The 20610-nt window shown below is 43.5% G+C and overlaps 2 protein-coding genes across 4 annotated transcripts in view; both read right to left on the bottom strand.

The window, feature by feature from the left end:
* Nucleotides 1–227: 227 nt before the first annotated feature.
* The window catches only part of LOC122813734 (coagulation factor XIII B chain-like), a 483965-nt gene continuing 463582 nt past the window's right edge, over nt 228–20610 (bottom strand). For 2 of the 3 annotated variants that reach the window (XM_044086206.1, XM_044086207.1), the window contains one exon: nt 228–538. The gene's annotated coding sequence lies outside the window, so the exon portion shown is untranslated. The remainder of the gene's footprint in view (nt 539–20610) is intronic. The other variant, XM_044086205.1, reaches the window with a different exon arrangement.
* On the bottom strand, nt 2531–3348 carry LOC122813737. The gene is made up of 2 exons (XM_044086208.1): nt 3278–3348; nt 2531–3171 (listed from the first exon to the last, which is right to left on the bottom strand). Exons 1-2 carry the CDS (start codon nt 3321–3323, stop codon nt 2570–2572), a joined length of 648 nt encoding a protein of 215 aa, XP_043942143.1. The 5' UTR covers nt 3324–3348; the 3' UTR covers nt 2531–2569.

Genomic DNA, 20610 nt, shown 5'->3' with positions numbered 1-20610 from the left:
TTCTCCCAAAAAGAATGCAGTGGCACTGATTAAAAATAGTTTAACAAAAGATTCACTTTGCCTGTGCAAGTATGCATGCAATACATGCTGTAGATGCACAGTCAGTGTTTACTAGGATATAGGACAATTACATGTTTACCATTCCAGTACATCTGTCATTGACACAGTCTGCCTCAAATAAGGATAAGACCAAACAATTTCAAAAGAATCAAAACTTTTATTGCCATACAAAAGCACATGACATGACATGTTACACTTTTATGTATCCTTACAGCACAGAATCATGATCATCTGCTGTCCTTTTCAGATACTGAATTGTCATTCCAGTACCTTTACACCTATGTATTTCAGTTACTCAGGGTATACCCAAATCCCTTCAAAAGGCAGGAAGCCAACATATTCGTTGTCATCTGCAGGAAATTGTCGACGTATATGTGAGACTACGCATGCCAGAATGACAACTCTGTTCCCACGTCCTAGTCTCCGGTTTTCAAAAATCCATAGCACATATTCCTGGTATGCCACCATGCGGTACAACCTGTGAAATCATGACATATTGTTTATCAACTTACACCTCATCATGCATTAATCACAATTATCATAAATCAGTACTTTCTCCCATTCCTAGGTAGGAGTATGTAGTTTTACACATGTGTGGGCAAACTGCTGCATACATTGGCCAACATATAACTCTTTAATAGCACAGGAATTATGATTACGGATAATCTACTGCTCACAAAGTTGTAATGTGGCTTCGTTTTTACACCTTTTGGCATTAAACTCCTAATGTGTCAGCACAAACTATTCATTTTGCTATGGCAGCCAGAAAGCAAGTAAACATGCTCTACTATGGCTACAAAAGTCAACCACAAAGTAATTCAACATGTTTTCGTCTGGTCACAACACTTAAACTGCACATAAATGGTGTTGTTTGAAAAACAAATGCTCATACGATGCAAGGTAAGATCTACCACCCACTTCAATTTCTGCTGAAAGGATCTCCATGCTATAACAGCAACCCTCTTGCAAATTCCTTACTGATCCCTTACCTATTGGTCCACCGTATGTTGCGTGATCGCCTTCTAACGTAGTGCATCATACGCAGAACAAATTCCATTACAACAGGGGTTAGGCACACCATTTCAAAGTCGATGTGATCAGTGATACACAGGGGCTGGAAGGAGATTTCAAGCTGTGCAATTTTACCACATGCTCGATGTGATGATACACAGCAGTAGCATTCACGAGGAGTGTTCATTAGAACATACTTTTGACAAGTGCACCAACTCATGCTCTCTATATTCGCTTCATGTGCTTCAGCATCACTGCTTTCACTGCTACCTCGGTGGTAATTTGGTCTTTGTTCTCCTGGGGCATATTCCGGCTCAAAACTGAAAGGGACTGGACCCTGCATATTCATCACGGTAATGTCAAAAACTTCTGTGAAATGCAGAAAGCAAAACATTGTCCAGTGAAACATGACATCAGTCCGGTAGCAGAACATAGATGCATGCATTTGACAAATTAAAACACTGTTAATAATACTTAATTTGTAGCCGGCGCAGGGGTCCATGACATGGGTCATGTGATGCAGCTTGTCACAAATGTTTTACATACTCTGCAAGTCTGGGCATAGACAAGTAGACTGCGTCTACAGTTTCACTTCACATTTTGCGAATACATGTAGTGACCGCACAGCACAATTCAGATAGTTATACTAACACTTTGACCTTGAAGCACTAATAACACCCAGCTGAAGGTGACTTACTGACATACTCGTACTGCAGCAAACATCCTTTTTTTCTGTTCTAAAATAGTACTTCATGGAGTAAACCCTAAAACTTGCACCACAGCTTTCCTTGGCCCCACTGCATTAGCTGTGACTACTGAGAGACCCAAGAATACATTACGTGTTTTTTTTTTTATATTAGACATGTTATGAAGGCTGTGGCTATGTCACATTGATGTGTACTGACCGATGGACTGAAGACTTGTGACACTATACAATCACCTCTCCACCAACCAGGAACTCAAAAGACAAGTGCACCAAGCACGCTAGCTGCAACAATAAAGGTTATCCTCCGGTAGTTCTATAAAGCAAATCCACTTCTCCACCACTCAAAGTACGTTGAAATGTCCAATAATTACCGAACCATGTAGATAAATCCAAACAAGTTTGGTGTGATCAATTAAGCATTGTTCTAATTAGAATTAATTGAGACGTGATATTATATAAAAGGGAACTGCTTTTGTAATCATGTGATTCTGAGGAAGTCTAATAGACGAAAGCGCGCTCAATCTTGTTTGTTTGCTGTGTCGAATCTTGTTTGTTTGCTGAGTCGAGTTCAATAAACTTGTTTGGATTTATCTACATGGTTCGGTAATTATTGGACATTTCAACGTACTTTGAGTGGTGGAGAAGTGGGTTTGCTTTATAGAACTACCGGAGGATAACCTTTATTGTTGCAGCTAGCGTGCTTGGTGCACTTGACTTGTGACACTATAGACAAACACCTACATTAATCAGTACAATCACACATGATCCTGAATGCTTTGCCAGCACATTTATTTAACATAAAGGACACTTGTGCGGTTTTGTTTTTGCAAACTGTACAGAGTCTCTCAACTGACATATAAATAAATCAAGTCCACTGTCACTAAGGTGAATGCTGTCATAACAGTATAACTCTGGTAACCGAGCTTTTATGGATGTATGGTGAATCACAGATCCTTTGCACAGCTCCATCTGTCCCCACATAAAGCTATTGTGCAGTCTCCGAATTTTCTCAATGGCCTTAATGCTACGTGCACCCTTCCAGTCCAACCTTTGTATGATATCTGACCATATGATATGCATTTTAGGCCACCATGTAAGAAGTTTATACAAAATGTTCATGATTTCCCCTTTCAGATCAACAAGAGGGCATGTGGTTAGGTCATTTCCACCCAGATGCAGTTTTACAATATCTGGTTCTTCACTGCAGACATATTTCTCAGACAGCAGGCATAGCAGACCTTCCCAGCGCAAGCCTCTTTTTCCGACCCAGGACACCATAATTTCGGACTCACTTTGCCACAGATTTTGTGCTCCTATTTCAATAGCTCTTTTTGATGACCAGTGCACATAAGAATGGCCACATATCCACACCTGAAGAGGTCTTTGAGGGATACCTAGACCAACACAGATGAAAGGATTAATAACCCACTACTGCGAATATTACACTCCCAGCATTAAAAAACTAAAACCACCACAACAAACACTGTATATAATACCGACCTTCCATCTGCAGGCCTTGATGCACTGTGTATTTGTCAGATTCCATCACAGTACCCACACTGAAATTAAAATGAATACTGTTACAATGCATTCTGTAAGTATGTCCATGACAAATTATGCCATACCTTTTGTGTCACACTGCATTGTCAATGCAGACATGCACTCTGATCACTTACGGTTAATACATGATGCATTCCTACACATGAAAATGATTAGCTGATGTCACAATGCTGACAGTCAAAATCAGAAACTCAAACACCAACCTCATTCAAAACCTGCAGTTACACACTGCATCCCACAGTAGTAATACTCTGGTAATGCCACAAGCAACTGTTTATCAACAGTAGATCAGTCACGGCCAGTTTTAAATCACTGGTGTCTGCTACAGCCAAAGCAATGTCTCATCTCAACGAGTAAGTTAGTGAGATATGAGTCCATATGTATGCAGTCAACGTTTTACATTGGATCCTGATCATGCATGCCTACTGCATAGTTCTAAAAGATACTCAGCAGTCTCGTTAAACTGACAGATGTCTCATCAGCACACGCATTAATACACGCCGGTATGGGTGGCCGCTAATGTGTATACACATAGTGTTGGGGGGGCCATGTATATCAGGACATATACACATTTGCAATACAGAAATAAGAAATATTGTTTTCACATAATTTAAATACAGGAATTGGCATAAAGAATATGACGACATGTTAAAGATAAATCTTGGTAGTCACCTGATGTGGCACTGGAATCTGAAAGAAATGTATGTGGCGTTGGAGCTTCAAAGCAATATGGAGCTATTTGGAGACCTATTACAGAGATAGTAGTCTTAAGTCTATCTGACAATTTTCTAGGTTATTTCTACTACCGACTGCCTGCTAGATATCACCCATCCTGTAATAAACCCGCTTCCACCACGGAAGGAGATAAGCAAAAGCACCAACAATCTGCATCGGCAATCTGAGTATTCCAAAAACATTGTACCAAAATCAGTTTTTGAGACTTTTTACATGGAAAAGCCATCCACACCCTCCAATGTAGGTGGCAAAACCACACCCACAATTTATATATACCAACTCCATCATTGCACAAAAATTCTGTTACCCCTCATTCAATCAGGTGTCCATTACTAGTAACTGCATTAATCAATGTGTTCAAAAGTTCACAAGACAACATAAGTACTACTTGACAAGTGTCGTACTTTCACCTGATAATAATTGGTCTGTTACTTTACACAGCTATAAGTAGTTATTCCAGTATCATGCTAACTATAATCTGTGCAGCATATGGGGTTACTTGCTCAAGCTCTTTTGCATCACACATAACAGACAGACATAGCAAAAGATTGTCTCAGACATTGAGATGTAAAAAGTGGTACAGGAGGGTTACAGGGGGAACTGGAGGTAAAACCTCTTTCCTTTCTACCACAGCAACCAAGCGGCCTTAGGTCAACTGGTTCCCTAGGCAAAAGGGCTCCATGGCGCCCCCTACCACACCCTCTGGTGCCCCCATTCTGGTCTACCTACACCAAATAAATACTAGAAAAGTGCCCCTGCTACAGCTGCGCCCTAGGCGGCCGCCTAGTTGGCCTATGCCTAAGACCGGCTATGAACCAAAGGAAATACTATCATCAGGTTGAGTCTTATTTTGCATAAGGAGTTGGAGAACCACTGCCTCACAGTCAAAGTGGCAAAAGGCTTCATTTCAGATTGTTTTTGGTATCAAAGAAAGAGGTGTCTTGGAGAACAGTACCACATCTTTGATTCATAAACATGTATGTCATGGTCACTTCCCAGTGCCTTCTCTTATTAACCAGGTCAACTACTGCAATCTGAGGTAATCTAGTGACTGCCTGATGTACACCTAAAAACCCTTGACTCTTACCAAACCAACACTCAGACTTGCAAGAGATGCAGTTATATATACAAATTGTAAGCTACACACTATCGAGGCTAGCTAACACTGGCTGGTCAAGAACAGAAGGTCAACACTTGCAGCACACCACAGGGAACACAGCCCTCCAGAACACACACCAGCACTGCCTTCACATAAAAACACAAACCAAATACCCACCTTTGTGCAGGCTCTCAATCAATATCTACCCAGAAATCAGTGCCCTACAGGGCAGAAAAACACTCAACAACCACAATACTACAGTATTCACAAGACACATTACTCTCTAAACAGTGCGTCATGCAACCAAAGCCCCCAAGGTACAAATACACACCCAACAATGCTAGTCATAGGTCACTCAATAGTGAGGCACACTGATGACCGATTCACTTGGTTGAATAACGATAAGGTAACAGCCATCTGCCTGTCAGGGTCTATGATACACCACCTAACACACATACTAAGGGCCCTCAACAGAAAAAATATATGACTCTGTTATTCTACATGCGGGTCTGAAGGGGAGCGCATGCCTGCTCAACTTGGTTGACTTCTTAGAGTTAGTCACTAGAGGTGTGGATGAAGGCCAGGTGTTTCATGCAGCCTACCTTCATCTGGCCAAGGCCTTTGACACCATTCCCCACTCAGGAACCGACTTCTCTGAAGTCCAGGACAAGAGCAAGGGACTGTGGCTGACAAAGGTGTTAGATATTAACTCGCCAAGTGATACTGACATCTTACAGACAGACCTCACTGAGACCAATGACTGTTGTCAGAACCATGCTCCATTTGGCATGTACCTCACCAGACACCTGCAACAACTGGATATGCTGCAAAAGTACCTCACAAAGAGGATGCTATGACTTAAACACTTGGCCTATATGGACAGACTCAAAAAACTCCAGCTATTCTCTGTTCATATTGCCTACTTGGAGGCGATCTCTGCTTCACTTAGTAAGCCCTGTATGACACAGCTCTGTTGGAAATGAAACATTTAATGGAATGCCAATCCCTCCACATCACATGCTCCTGAGACCTCAGCCTCATTAGCACAATCAACAGAACATGCAGGAGGGACAGGTTCATAACCCCAAGACTGCTCATGCTATGGAATAGACTTTACATACATGTCAAGCAGAGCACAGAGGCATTGTTAAGTAAGGGTAGGTGGCACGTTGTCAGAGTAATACAATGTGCTAGGCTTGTAAAGGCTCCAGGCCCATGAGCCTACTACTCATCTATGAATGTAAAAACAATTTTTATCTTGGTACTTTTTCACCTCAATTACTCTTCATAAATACTATTTCGCTATATACCCCTTTCCTGTCTACACACTGTTTATATTTACTTTAAATGTATGTATATAGAAATTTTAAGAAATATATATATATATATATATATATATATATATATATATATATATATATATATATACATACATACACAGATGGTTGCAGAACTGAGCATGTACTTTATTCTAAGCATCCAATTCAAATTTGAATAGAATCAATGTATTTCCCTTGGTTCTGTCCACTACACAATCTGTATGCTCTGTGTGTCACCAACATATCGAGTATCGTGAAAAAGACCGGTTTGTATGGGCAAGGGGTTGCTGTGCTAGAAAAAAAAACATTTACATTCACCTAACCATCAGTGCATATTACATATAAAACTAATTATTGTCTCTTGTGCACATTTTGAAAAGTTTAATTTTCATCATGTCTTAGGGTCCCTTACTAAATGAGTCAATGCTGAGAAAGCCTTTTCATATGCGAGATACAGCATTTATGTTACATTTGTAAAGCAGAGACTGACAACTATCAAGTGAACCTGAATCAGAAAGGACTGAATACTAAGAAGCCATTTAGGAAGGTGAGAAAGGTCTTTCATGTGGAAATACTCAAGTGGAGACAGACAACAATAAAGCCAAGGTAACTGAGAAATTACTGAATAACAAAGACAGACAACTATCCAGCTAAGGTGACTCTGAAAGGATTGAATACCAGGGAGCCAGTTAGCAAGGTGAAAGAGGTCTTTCATGTGTAAATACTCAACTGGAGACAGATAACTATAAAGAAAGGAAGAGAACTTGTCTTGTCTTCACTTCAAGGCATTCAGCACAGTCAGGGGTTGAAGGACAGCTAACACCTCTTGACTATTAACATTTTACCCTAAGCTGCGTATGTAATTGTGTAGTAAATGCTTTCTCAGCAGATTAATGCTCTTTGAATAGTACTTCACAGCAGGAAACTGATAGCAAGTCAAGAATATGCCTGTGTCTGGAGACGGTGGCCCAGCATGTGTTAGTGTCTGAGGCTTTAGACTAAATGCAATTTGCATTTCCTTAAATAATGATGTGCATGATAAAAGGCAAATGGCAGTAACAGCTAAAACAATTTCAGAGGTGTTGAGATCTGTGGTTCCATTGTCGGTGTTGCTATGCCTCAAGAGGGATTAAAAAAATCAGGATGCAACATAAGGAACCTGCATACTTTGTCTTTAATGGCAACATGTGGACAAACACCAGGTCCAAAACTGATGTCGACCCAGGTGAAATCAAACCTGTGGTAGTCACAGGTATGTGCAATTGTACAGACCTTGATGTACCATTTGCCCAGCTGAACAATAGGGCCATGATCAGCTGTATGCACACTGCCAACATGTGTCACATTGCAAACATATTCAAGTGTCTCACCAGCAAGCAGTCTTATAACGTGAATGATGAAATGATCCCAGAAACTACAGGCCTATTAGTCTGAATAGTCTAATATGGAAAGCAACAGACTGAATTCACAGGGACATGTTCTGTTCAAAGACACTGGGCCAAACTCGGTTTAGCTTAGTTAAGAGAAGGCTATGTCTACTTAACTGGTTGGACTTTATGAAAGTCACTAAGGCAACGCATGCGGGGGAAACGGTGCACACAGGAACACCAACCTGGACCTGGCTAAGACATTTGATACAATATCCCACTCAGGTAAAGCTGACAAAATCAATGACTTGGCCATAAACCGCTACATATCTCAGATAGGGACAGAAAAAAAAAATGAAAATCCAAAAAAAGGTCTATCAAGCAGTTATAGTTACACAGATTTTTTTCTGCCACGTCATTCCATACAAGGATACTACACTTGTTTTATTTCCATGACCTTGCACTTCTACAAACACACTGGCCAGATTTCTGAGGCCTCTATGAAGACTGTCCATATGGCTCTTGTTATTTCCCCTCAGGGCAGCCAGTTCCAATTTAGACTCCCCCCTCTGTGCTAGTGTCTGTCCAGTGCTCTTCCCATTCCATTCTGACTTACTTCCAGTATAGCACCCTCGGCTTGCTTTACTTTGTAAAGACTGAAGCAAAGTTTTCATTCAGTGTTTCTGCTTTTTCCAATTCTTATGTGATCTCCCCTTCAATAACCACATAGCCACAGCAGTCAGGAAATCCTTCTATGTAGCACACCTCATCACTAAGGGCTTTTCATTCAGAAAAAAGAAGGTCATTGTCCCATTGTACTCATCCCTCATTAGACACATTATAGAGTACAATGCCCCATTTGGTATGTACCTCACAAGACATCTGCAACAACTAGAAACTAGATGAATTCCATCCCATTCAATACAGTGTAAAACCAGAACGCAATAGCATTGTCTATGCCCAGTGAAATAGACACATTACATCTTTCATATTTTTTTCCAAGAATAAAATTAACAGATTCACATGTGCACAAATCACTTTGTAAAGAAAAGAATTACACAGCTCAGTAATCTCCAAGTGTAGTACCTCGAGATGACTGTCACTCGTAGGTTCATAGGTTCATAGGTAGGTACTAGGCTATCAGCCCTAGGGCCCATACAAGCCTAGCCAAAAAATGTACCCTGGCTTTCGCCAACCAAGAAAATTATTTTCCTGTGCCCCTGTTGAGCAGAGCCACAGAAGTGATCCCCGGGGTGAATTTCCCATTTCCCATCCAATCATCAAGATTTTTCTTGAAGAGTGCTAATGAGGAGCTCTGTTTGATATAGGTAGTCTGTTCCAGAGTATGGGAAGTCTCTGGGACAGGAATCTATCCCTCCAGCATGTTCTGTTTATTGTGGTGACAAGGTTAAGGTCCCTAGAGCGTGTAGCTCGGAGTGATTGGGATTTCTTTAAGTGGAGCATGTCCAATAGCTCTGGGTTTGACATAGCTTTGTATGTTAGGCAGAGATCGCCCCTGAGTAGGCGATATGCGATGGAGTAAAGCTGTAGTTTTTTGAGACGGTCTGCATAGGGCATATGTTTGAGGCCAGTAATCCTCTTTGTGAGGTATTTCTGTGGTCTTTCCAGTTGTTGTAGATGTCTTGTGAGGTACATACCAAAAGGGGCGTTGTACTCTATAATGGGTCTAATGAGTGATGAGTAGAGGGGAACAATGACCTCTTTTTTTCTGGATGAGAATCCTTTGTGATGAGATGAGCCATGTAGAAGGATTTCCTGACCACTGTGGCGATGTGATTATCAAAGGAGAGACTACTGTCCACCTGTGTCCCAAAGTCTCTTATCACATTTTCGGCATTAAGTAGACTACCAGCTATGTGGTAGTTCATGGGTACAGAGTTTTTACCAAAGGGAATGACAATACACTTTTGGCATTGAGCTTCAGGCCATGGCTTTGACACCAGGTATCTGTCTCAGTGAGGCCCTTTTGTAGTTTGTCCACATCGTTAGGAGTTTCGATTATGGCTCCTAGTTTGCAGTCATCTGCAAACTTTGTTAGCCAAAGACCTTCTGTGTTGGCCTGCACTTCAGAGAAGTAGATACCAAACAGGAGAGGACCCAGGACTGAACCCTGTGGTACTCCACTTGTCACTGGTCTGATGTCAGATTTGGAATCCACTACTTTCACAGTGTGGGTTCTGTCCGTGAGCCAGTTGGCAACCCATCTTGTGACATAGGGATTTATACCTAGTTTAGTGAGCTTATCTATAATTCCAGAGTGGGGGATGGTGTCAAAAACCTTGGCGAGATCTAGATAAGCTGTGTGAACCATTTTACCCTCATCTATGGCTTTGGTGACTGCTTCAAAGAAGTCAATCAGGTTTAGGAGACATGATCTGCCTTTTACAAATCCAAACTGAGTAGGGTCCAGAGTTTGGAGATTACCAATGTCTTTGTTTATGAGTTCCATGATGATACATTCCATGGTCTTGCAGACCAGGCTCGTCAGGCTAATGGGGCGGTAGTTCCCGGGGTCCGTCGTGGCTCCCCCTTTATGGAGTGGGATAACTGTTGCGGTGCACCATTCAGTGGGTACAAAGCCTGAGGTGAGGCTGTGACTGAACATGGTACTTAGGTAGGGTGCCAGTTCATTCTGTAGTTCATGTAGAACGCAGCCTGGGATATTGTCAGGTCCCATGGATGCTGTGTTCTTGGCTTTGGAGAGTGTGTTTTTTACCTGTGCAGCCATGATTATAGGAACTTTGCATTCTTCAGGTATAGAGATGGGCCCTCTAGGGGGTGAGAGGGGGGTAAAGTTAGCACTGAACCTATCTGCTAGGATGTTGGCAATATCGCTTGGTTCTGTATATTTGGTGCCATTATGCTGTAACTCAGAGCAGATCTGAGTGTTCCCATTTAGATTCTTGACATAGCTATAGAATGCTTTGTGGTTGTCTTTAGAGTCAGTGGCAATTTTGTTTTCATAACTAGCTTTGGAGGATTTAATGAGGGATCTCAGCTTCTTACTGAGGTTGACCAGGGAGTTCCTCCAGTCATGGGATTTTACTCTTTTTTGCAACAGTTTCTTTCTTCTGTTGTAGAGTTTGTTTATGGCAGAGGTCCACCAGATTGGCTTCCTTTTTTTGGAGGATAACATCTTGGTTCTATTAGGGATAGCATGATCCATACACTCGTGTAAGTGCTTATAAAGTGCATTTGTGTAGGATTCGGCAGTCATACCTCTATTGTCCATCTGCATGGGTGTCATGAAGTTTGCCACTTCTGTCTTAAGAAGTGTGAAGTTGGCTTTTGAGAAGATTTTTACGATGGTTTCCCTAATTTGGGCTGGGGGTGGGATGTGGATGTCTAGGCTGATTAGCTTGTGGTCGGATCTGACCAACGAGAAATTGACCTCTGGTGTGGAACACCGGTTTCCCATGTTGGTAATGACCAGGTCTAGGATATTGCTGCCCCTGGTGGGGGTGTGAATAAGTTGATCCAAGGTGTTGGAATTTATGAATTCTAGAAAACGTTGAGCAAAAGAGTTGGTACATGAGTAGTATTCCCAGTTAATGGTGGGGTAGTTGAAATCGCCCATTATTAGGGTGTTGGGTTGTACCCTAATATTTTCCAGTGTATCAAGAAATGAGGAGTGTGAATCCTGGGGCATGATTGGGGGTCTGTAGCAAGCTACAATTTGGATTACGGTCTTGCCCAGAGTTAGTTGCACTTGGATAATCTCAGATGCATTATGCTGTGCAACTAGCCTGGAGGTGTGGATATCCTTAATGAATATGGACACGCCTCCACCTTTAGTGCTTCTTTCTGGGTTAGGTGGCCGAAAGGCTCATACTCGACTTTCCCCTGCCAATCATTGATGCCATGCCCACTCCACACCCAATGTTAAGCAGAACTGAGTGCTGTGAGGTACTAAACTTGGAGATTACCCAGCAAATTTAGTGCCATCTCAAACTTCCCATAGGACACCATAATCATAGAAGAGGGCCTTTTCCCAAATAAACAGCTGGTGGCAAAATCATGCACTGAAACATAATACCAAGTAATGTACACCTGCATCCTTCAGCAAATATGCTTCCATTTGTAAGTACCACATTGACACTACCTCCCAGAAACTGAAGCCGTAGTCTACTTTGACTCAGGAACTATTGACACAAAGACAATCTAAAAAGCATCAGGAGAAGAAAAAATAGCACACCCATCTTTAACAGCTTCCAATCCAAATCCCATTTACAAAGAAAAACAGCACAACCCATGTAAATTAGTAATTCTCCTAGCAACTCCCCTCAGCAAGAACCAAAGCCAAAAAAAAAAAATTAAAAAAAAAAAAAAAAAAGGAAAAAACGGACTCCACAGTTACTAAGCCGATCATTGCAATGTTAGCGATTGGCTTAGTACAGTTAGATGTGCAACCCTCTGCTCTGCCGTTTAACAATCAACATGGATCAAGACTCTGGTAAAATTGTTTCTATACTATTCCAAGATATGTCAAAAAGCCTTTGATACCCCATCTCACCCCCTTCTCTTATCCCTATTCTGCACTCTGCATGTCTCCTCCTTCACCATAGCCTGGTTTTCCAGGTGCCTCTCCAACCACCAGCAAGTTGTTATATGGAACAGATCCTGATTTTTTTCCTTGGTGAGATGTAATTATGTTTTGATGGCACTGCCAGGGGAGGATGGACATGGTCATCAAGGGGTAGTGGGTGGAGACAGCTGTGTCCTGCTCAGGTACCCAGCTGAAGAGGTGCTAGGCTGCAGATGTGGCCTAGAGATGGGCATTAGGCTCACCAAGCCCCAAAAGAGTGGTACACTTCAGTGGGTGTGCAGGTGTATGCACCCAGGGTGGTGGTACCCTGCACAGTGGGCATGCCAGTGTGTGCACGCATGTGAGGAAGGCACTGTGAGCCTATGCAGTATCATGGATCTCTAGTTCCCCATGTAAGGTGTGGAGTTAGCCAATAAAAATACTATCATTGCCAGGATGCCGATGAAAGAACAAAAGCACTAACCATCGCTGCATTAATTACAACCCACCACCACCAGGGCAGCTCTCAACACTGCCCCAGATGAAAGCCCCAACCCTGAGGAATAAATGAGATCAGTCTAAATGAGAAAGGCTTGATGACTGGCAGACTTGGTGATTCAAAAGTAACATTTGCATTATCAATACTTTTTGGCATTTACTTCTCAAAAGTCAAGGCCAATGTCAGTGGTCTCTGGCTGACTAAATTTGCAGATGATTGCAAATTAGGAGCTGTGACTGAATCTCACACTGACACAAATGTTTTCCAGGAGGAGCTGACACAGACAAACAACTGGGGTCAGAGGCATGGACTAAAACTAAATGCCAATAAATGCATCATAGTATCCTTTGGGAAGTCTTCCATCCCTGGTAACTATCATATTGACAACACATCCCTTAGAGTTGACCCAATAGTCAGTGACTTAGGGACACACAGTAATCTAGCCTTTGATCATCATGTGTCTACAGTGGTGAGGAAATCATTCTATGTTGCACAACTTATAAACAAAGGTATGGCATCTAAGTCCAAGGAAGTCATTGTCCCACTGTATTCGGCATTCATCAGATCTATCATTGAGTACAATGCCCCCTTTGGTATGTACCTAACCAGACAATTGGAATGTCCACAGATGTTCCACACTTAAAGAATACAGGGCTTAAGTAAAATGTCCTGTGCAGACTGCCTCAAGGCTTCATCCCTGCATTCTGTCTCCTACAGGCTTTTGAGGGGAGATCTATGCCTGGCATACAGGACATTGTCAGACCCCACTCTGATGGATCTTCTGCATATGCACAAAACAAACAGTAGCAGAATTACCCATTCTAAAGGCTTAAACATTGCCTGTGATATAAATAGGACCTGCTGGAGAGATAGATATGTATCCCAGAGACTATCCCATCTATGGAACAACCTCCCCATTCATGTGAAGCAGAGTTCCTCCCTAACCCAATTCAAGTGCAACTTGGGCAATTGGATGGGAACTGAAAATTCATCCCTGGTTTGGCACCTATGTCTGTAATGGACACAGGTAACCTGTAAATGGTTCATCTCCCGGGCCCATGCTTAGACTTATCAAGGGTTACCAGAACTTGGCAGAGATTTGGGATGCATGGCTAGGATTAAAAAGGCCCTTAAGGTTGTTTGCCTAGTAAACACCTATGAACCTATGCTGGTTAAAAGTTAGGTCACTGTCATCATAAGTGGACATTAATCTATGTCCACATTAATCTGTGGCACATCAGTCTGGTCTGGCAGTAGACTTAAACCTTGTGAGGGAGTATTGCAACAGTCATGTACTACAAAGCTGGCTGTACCTCAACACAACAGTCATTGTTAATGCTCAGAGTTTTCTTCATGAGGTTTCCCCAGTATCAGCTTCAAACTGACTATGAATAATCTCTGAATTCTTTATATACTGTGTGCAGTTATCACAGATGACCACGTCAGGTATTTCATGTTTTGTAAATACAGCTTTGTGTGTATTAATGATATCAGTATGTTTAGTTTCTACTAGCTTCACAACCTCGGGACATTTCCAATAACAGGTAGACACAGTCACAAAATGAAAGAGCTATTCCAACATTGCTGCATTGTTATCCCAGTACTGAATAAGGAATAATTTCTTCTTCTTTTGGACTATTATATGCATTGTACATTGAACAGTCCCAAGCTTCTTGCTCAGTTTATGCTCAGATTCCTAACCAGGATAAGACATCACAAGCTGTTTATATTTTACAAACAGACTCATATTCTTACTAATGTTATGTGTTTTAACATCAGAACTTGTATACAGTTGATTTGTTCTTTACATTTAAAGTATAGTTGGATTTCTTTCATTTGTGCAGACTTCGGGACAGATTCAGGAAGGCTTACATGGAGTTTAAGAGTAGTGTAAGCCTCCGTGTAAGCCTCCCGATTCAGGAACAGCCCAAATCTCCGTGTAAGAGACAGCTAACACGTCTCTTACACGGACTGGGCGTGGAAATGCTCAATACCTCATTTGCAGCTGAAAGATATGCAAATGAGGTATCTGAGCGATCCAAGAAGCCCAAACCAGTCCGTGTAACGGACGTGTTAGCTGCAGAAATGTACTCAGCTGACAACTGAGTACATTTCTGCAAAAATGAAAACGGAGCTATGTCAGCTCCAAATAAAGGGTGCATATGTTTCATTAAGCATGTCAATGGCCAAATATGTGGCCATTGGCATGAAAAAGTGTTGCAAAATTATTTTAAACAACTTTTCTTTTTTTCGTGGGATTATGATGTTTAACTGCAGCGCACACCCGCGCAAACGGGGTGCGCTGCCTAAAACTGAAAACCGAAGCTTATAAGCCCACAATTGTGGGATTTATGTATTACATGGAATGTCAATGGAGGGACTTGCAGACCAAAAACAATATGGCCTCCGTTTAGTGGTTGTCAACGGGGGGAAGCTCCGTGTAAGACATGTAACTAAGCATTACTAGGCAATCCTATATAAATGAGGGTTACAATACTGAATCACACTGCCACATAGGTAATGAGCACTTTCTGAGTAGTGTAAGAGTTATAGAAGGGGGAGGAACAGAGTAAGAGGTAGGTGACATCACGGGGGGGAATGATAGAAATAAATGTATCAGATTGGAGGGCAATGTAACGTGACAGATGACAGACAGACATCAGGGAGAGAGGTGTGTCCCAACAGAACACTAGGAAAGTCAGGAAACAGAGGGAGCACACTATCCCTACACTCAAATTTTCTTGAAATACGTGCATGCGCGCGTGTGCGCACGTGTAAGGCAGGTTCAACATGTGGGAGCGTGTTGCAAATCGTTTACAATGGTTTGCGAGGGCGTGCACGTGTGGAAGGCAGTGTGCGCGCATTTTAACATGAATCAGCCAAGTTCACACCGTGTAAGGATGTGTGCGCGAGTGTAACACCGTGTAAGGATGTGTGCGCGCGTTTAAGTGACTGTGAGCGTGCTTAAGCTGGTGTGCACATTGCTCCCCCTGAGGAAACAGAGAGGAAACAGGAAACAACCAAAATACAGGGAAACTGTCAGAGGATACTGCTGGAGTTAATTGCTGGAAACAATTGGAAGCAGGCAATTACACAGGCAGACTAGAAGCCCAACCCAGCACTTAAAACACTGCAAAGAGCAGTGCAGGGTGTTTCTCACAAGAGATACTGCAAGAAAGTAAGCTATCAGAATTGAAAACTGAAAAAAGCTGAACTCAGAGCAGAAATGCTAGGGGCTGCCATAGCTGTTATAATCAGGCATAGGTGAATTGCTGAGGGTGGTGACAATGCAGATGCTGACAGACAGCCCAGAGTGAGGAGAAGGAGAAGAGTATACAGGCCCAGGGTCACCTACCATGGGTTACATGAGCTGGAGATAGTAGAGCGCTACAGAGTGGACAGAGACCTTCTGCAGCAAATTGTTGAGCTGTGCAGGCCACGCCTCACACACAGAAACAACAGAGGGGAACCCATCTCAGTGGAAACCAAGGTATGTGTTGGCCTAAGAATACTAGCAACAGGTACCTTCCAGAGACCAACTGGTGATATGATGGGGATATCACAGGCATCAGCCTCCAGGGTACTGCACCAGTTCCTGGATGCCATGTCAGCACATGTCGGTGATCATGTATATTTCCCCAATGCCCGTGAGGTTGTGGCCAGCAATATGCATCTCTTCCAGCAAATAGCGGGATACCCTGAGGTATTGGGTGCAATAGACTGCACGCACATACGCATCAAAGCACCAGCCGGTGAGCGGGGTAGAGCCTACATGAACCGCAAGGGATTCCCCTCCATCAACTGCCAGGTCGTGTGTGATGCCCAGGGCATAATAATGAATGTGTGTGCTGGCTGCCCTGGGAGCTACCACGATTCCCACATCTGGCATCTGACGCAGCTGTACCAATCATTTGCCAGTGGGGACTTCCCACACGGACACCTAGTGGGGGATGCAGGTTACGCACTTGAGCCGTGGCTAATGACACCCATCAGAAATGCACACACACCTGAACAGGAACGCCATAATGAGGCACATGCACAAATACGTAACGTCATAGAGCATGTGTTTGGGCTGCTCAAGTCACGGTTCCAGTGTCTGGACACATCTGGTGGAGCCTTGCAGTACACACCAACTACATGTACCCAAATGATCATGATATGTGCTATGCTACATAATATGATCCTGCGGAAACAGCTGCAGCAGGACCAGCATAGGGCTGGGCCAAACATACCCCCACCATTGCCAAGGCCACCACAGGCAGAGGGTGACTCGGAGGAGGAACAACCTGACCTTTCCCCAGTAGGCAGAAGGAGGCGTGCCCAGTATGCCCTGGCCTTGGCAAAGAGGCAACGCATAGCACATACACTTGGTCAGTAGGAACACTGGGACTGATACCCGCTCTGACTCACTCATATAGTAACAGGGATGCCTAACATGACACAACTTGCTTCCAAGCATGTACAGGGAGTGTAGTATGTGCATCCAACAGAGGCAGCCCTGCAGCACCACCCGAGGCATGAATGCCATGTGTCAAGTAATGTAACACCATGTACCATATGCACACCTGAGGACCCTGACTAACATCCACCCTCACCCATCACAAACCACAAAAACACAAACTCACATTCATAGGTACCACAAGGGATAGGAACCTAGATGTAATGCTACCCAATGCCAGAAGTATAAACAGCAAGATGTGTGCAGTGTAACCGCACACAGTATAGAGGATGTAGATATCAGTGCTGTAATAGATAACTGGGACAAAGCCCACACCAGCACCCTAACACTACCAGGTCACACCTCATACAGGGATGTACATGTGCAAAAACATGGAACAAGCTACAAAACGAGGTTGACTAGCAATAAATGTCATGGATAACCACACCCCCATGTTGGTACCACAACAAGAAGCAACATGGATTAGCCATGGCCAAATACCAATTGCTAAAACTGCCTACTACTAAATAGCTTGCTGCAGACCACTGTCCTAATAGCAAGAACTGCACCAGGCCTATGTTCATAGGTGCATAGGTTCATACTAGGCTATCTGCCCTAGGGCATATATAAGCCTTGCCCAGAGTTTTGTGGCTTCCGCCACCCCTTCAGTTCTAAGGATAATATGCCCATTATGTTGCTGTGCCTCTGTCAAGCAGTGACACTGAGGTTATCCCTGGGGTATACCTGCGATCACCCATCCATTGGTCATGATTTCTCTCGAACAAAGCCAGCGAGGTGCCCAGCCTCACATGTACCAGGATGATGTTCCACAGCATAGGGAGTCTCTCGGTGATGAATCTGTCCCTCCAGCATGCCCTATGAATAGCCGTGTTGAGGTTTAAGTATCCTGCCCATGTAGATCTGATGGAGTTAGAGGTTTTGAGGTGAAGCATGTTCATTAATTCCAGGTTGGACATGGCCTAGTATGACAGGCACAGGCCACCTCTGAGCAGATGGTAGGCGACTGAATAGAGCTGGGGTTCCTGCAGTCAGGCAGCATAAGACATACATTTGAGACCTTTTTTCCATCTGGTGAGCAATGTGTGGGGCCTGTCCAATTGCTGCAGGTGTTGGGTCAGAAACATTCCGAATGGGGCATTGTACTCAATCATTGGTCTGATGAGTGATGAGTATGGGGAACAATGACCTCCCTTGATCTAGATGTGAATCCCTCCATGATGAGGTGGGCAATGTAGAAGGTCTTCCTAACTACTTTGGCAATGTGAGTGTCAAACGAAAGGTTACTGTCAACCTGGGTGGCCAGATCCCTGATAACATCTCCTGTGCTTAGAGGAGTAACACCTATATGGGAACTAGGGGTAACCTTGTTCTTCCCAAAGGGTATGACTATGCATTGTTTAGCATTTAACTGTATGCCATGGCTCTGGCACCAGTTATCCATTTCTACCAGACCCGTCTGAAGGATGTCTGTGTCAGATGGGTTGTCAACTATGGTTCCCAGTTAGCAGTCATCTGCAAACCTTGTCAGCCATAATCCTCCTGTGTTTGCTTGTATGTCTGAAAAGTAGATGCCGAACAAAAGTGGGCCCAGGACTGAGCCCTGTGGGACACCACGTGTGACAGGCTTTGAGTGTGACATGGCGCCATCAACCTTGACCCTGTGGGTGCTGTCACTTACCAGTTTGTAACCCATCTTGTGACGTATGGGTCTACATTTAAGCTGGTGAGTTTGTCAATGATACCCGAGTGGGGTATTGTATCGAAAGCCTTTGCCAGGTCAAGGTAGGCTGTGTGGACTGCTTTGCCCTCATCAATGGCCTTGGTGACTGTTCTGAAATAGTCAACCAAGTTTAAAAGGCATGATCGCCCTTGACAAAGCCAAACTGGGTTGGATCTAAAGTCTGCAAGCCCCCTATGTCTTCATTCATGAGTTCCATTATGATCCTCTCCATAGCTTTGCAGACCAGGCTTGTCAAGCTGATGGAACGGTAGTGGCCGGGGTCGGTGGAGGCACCACCTTTGTGAAGTGGGACCACCATTGCCGTACGCCACTCCTTGGGTACATATCCTGAGGTGAGGCCAAGATTAAACAGCTGCCCTAACTGCGGGTTCAATTCCTCATTGAGTTCGTGGAGCCCACAACTGGGGACACCATCCGGTCCCATGGATGCTGTGTTTCATGCCTTGGATAGAGCAGTTCTCACCTGAGCATTTGAGATGTTTGGGGGGCTACAATCCCCTGGTATAGATATCCCTCCCTTTGGGGGGGAGGGGGGAGGAGAAATATGCACTGAACCTGTCAGCCAGTATGTTGCCAATGTCTGTAGGTTCAGTGATCTTTACATCATTATGAACTAATCCTGAGCATATCTGGGAGTCACCTCCCAGGTTTCCAACATAGCTAAACAAGGCCTCATGATCCCTTGACATGCCAGAAGGAATAGACAACAAACTGTTGGAAGACAGGAAGATATCAAGCCCCCCAAACCACATTATATCGCTTGACTGACAATACCTACACATACACCATAGTGTCATAGTTGCATAGTTTACTACTAGGCTATCTGCCCTAGTGCATTTATAAGCCTAGCCATAGTGATGTGGCTATTGCCACCCCTTATAGTGGTAATACGTGTACAGAATAGATTCTGAATATTGTGCCTCTCACTTAGTAGTAACACATTATGACCCCCGTACATAATTGAATACCTTGACTGTGCCTCTGTCTAGTAGTGACACAGGGAGGACCCCTGGGGTAAAACTACAATCCGACATCCAGTTGTCCAGACTTTTCTTGAAGAGAGTCAGTGAGGGACTCTGTCTAACATGAACTGGGATACTCTGCTAGAGTGTGAGATGCCTGTGAGTTATGACTCTGTCCCCCAGCATGTCCTATACATGTATGTGCTGAGGTTCAAATCTTCAGCTTCCATGGTTCTGGTGGATTTGGATTGCTTGCAGTGGAGCATGTCCACCACATCCTGATTGGACATGGTCTTGTATGTCAGGCATAGGTCACCTGTAAGTATGCGGTATGCCACTGAATAAAGCTGGATTTCCTTTAGTCTGAAAGCATATGACATGTGTTGTACACCCCTGATCTCCTTGGTAAGGTACTTTTGGGGTCTCTCCAGCTGTTGCAAGTACTGGGTGAGGTACATACCAAATGGGGCTTTGTATTCAATCATGGGCCTGATAAGGGAGAAGTATAGTGGTAAAATGACCTCCTGTGATATGGATGGAAAACCC

This window comes from Protopterus annectens, chromosome 10.part0, assembly GCF_019279795.1.
Source record: "Protopterus annectens isolate FY-2018-M chromosome 10.part0, PAN1.0, whole genome shotgun sequence".
Classification (NCBI taxonomy): Eukaryota; Metazoa; Chordata; order Ceratodontiformes; family Protopteridae; genus Protopterus; species Protopterus annectens.
Note: the sequence above shows the minus strand (reverse complement) of the source record. Positions and strands in the feature narration are given on the sequence as shown.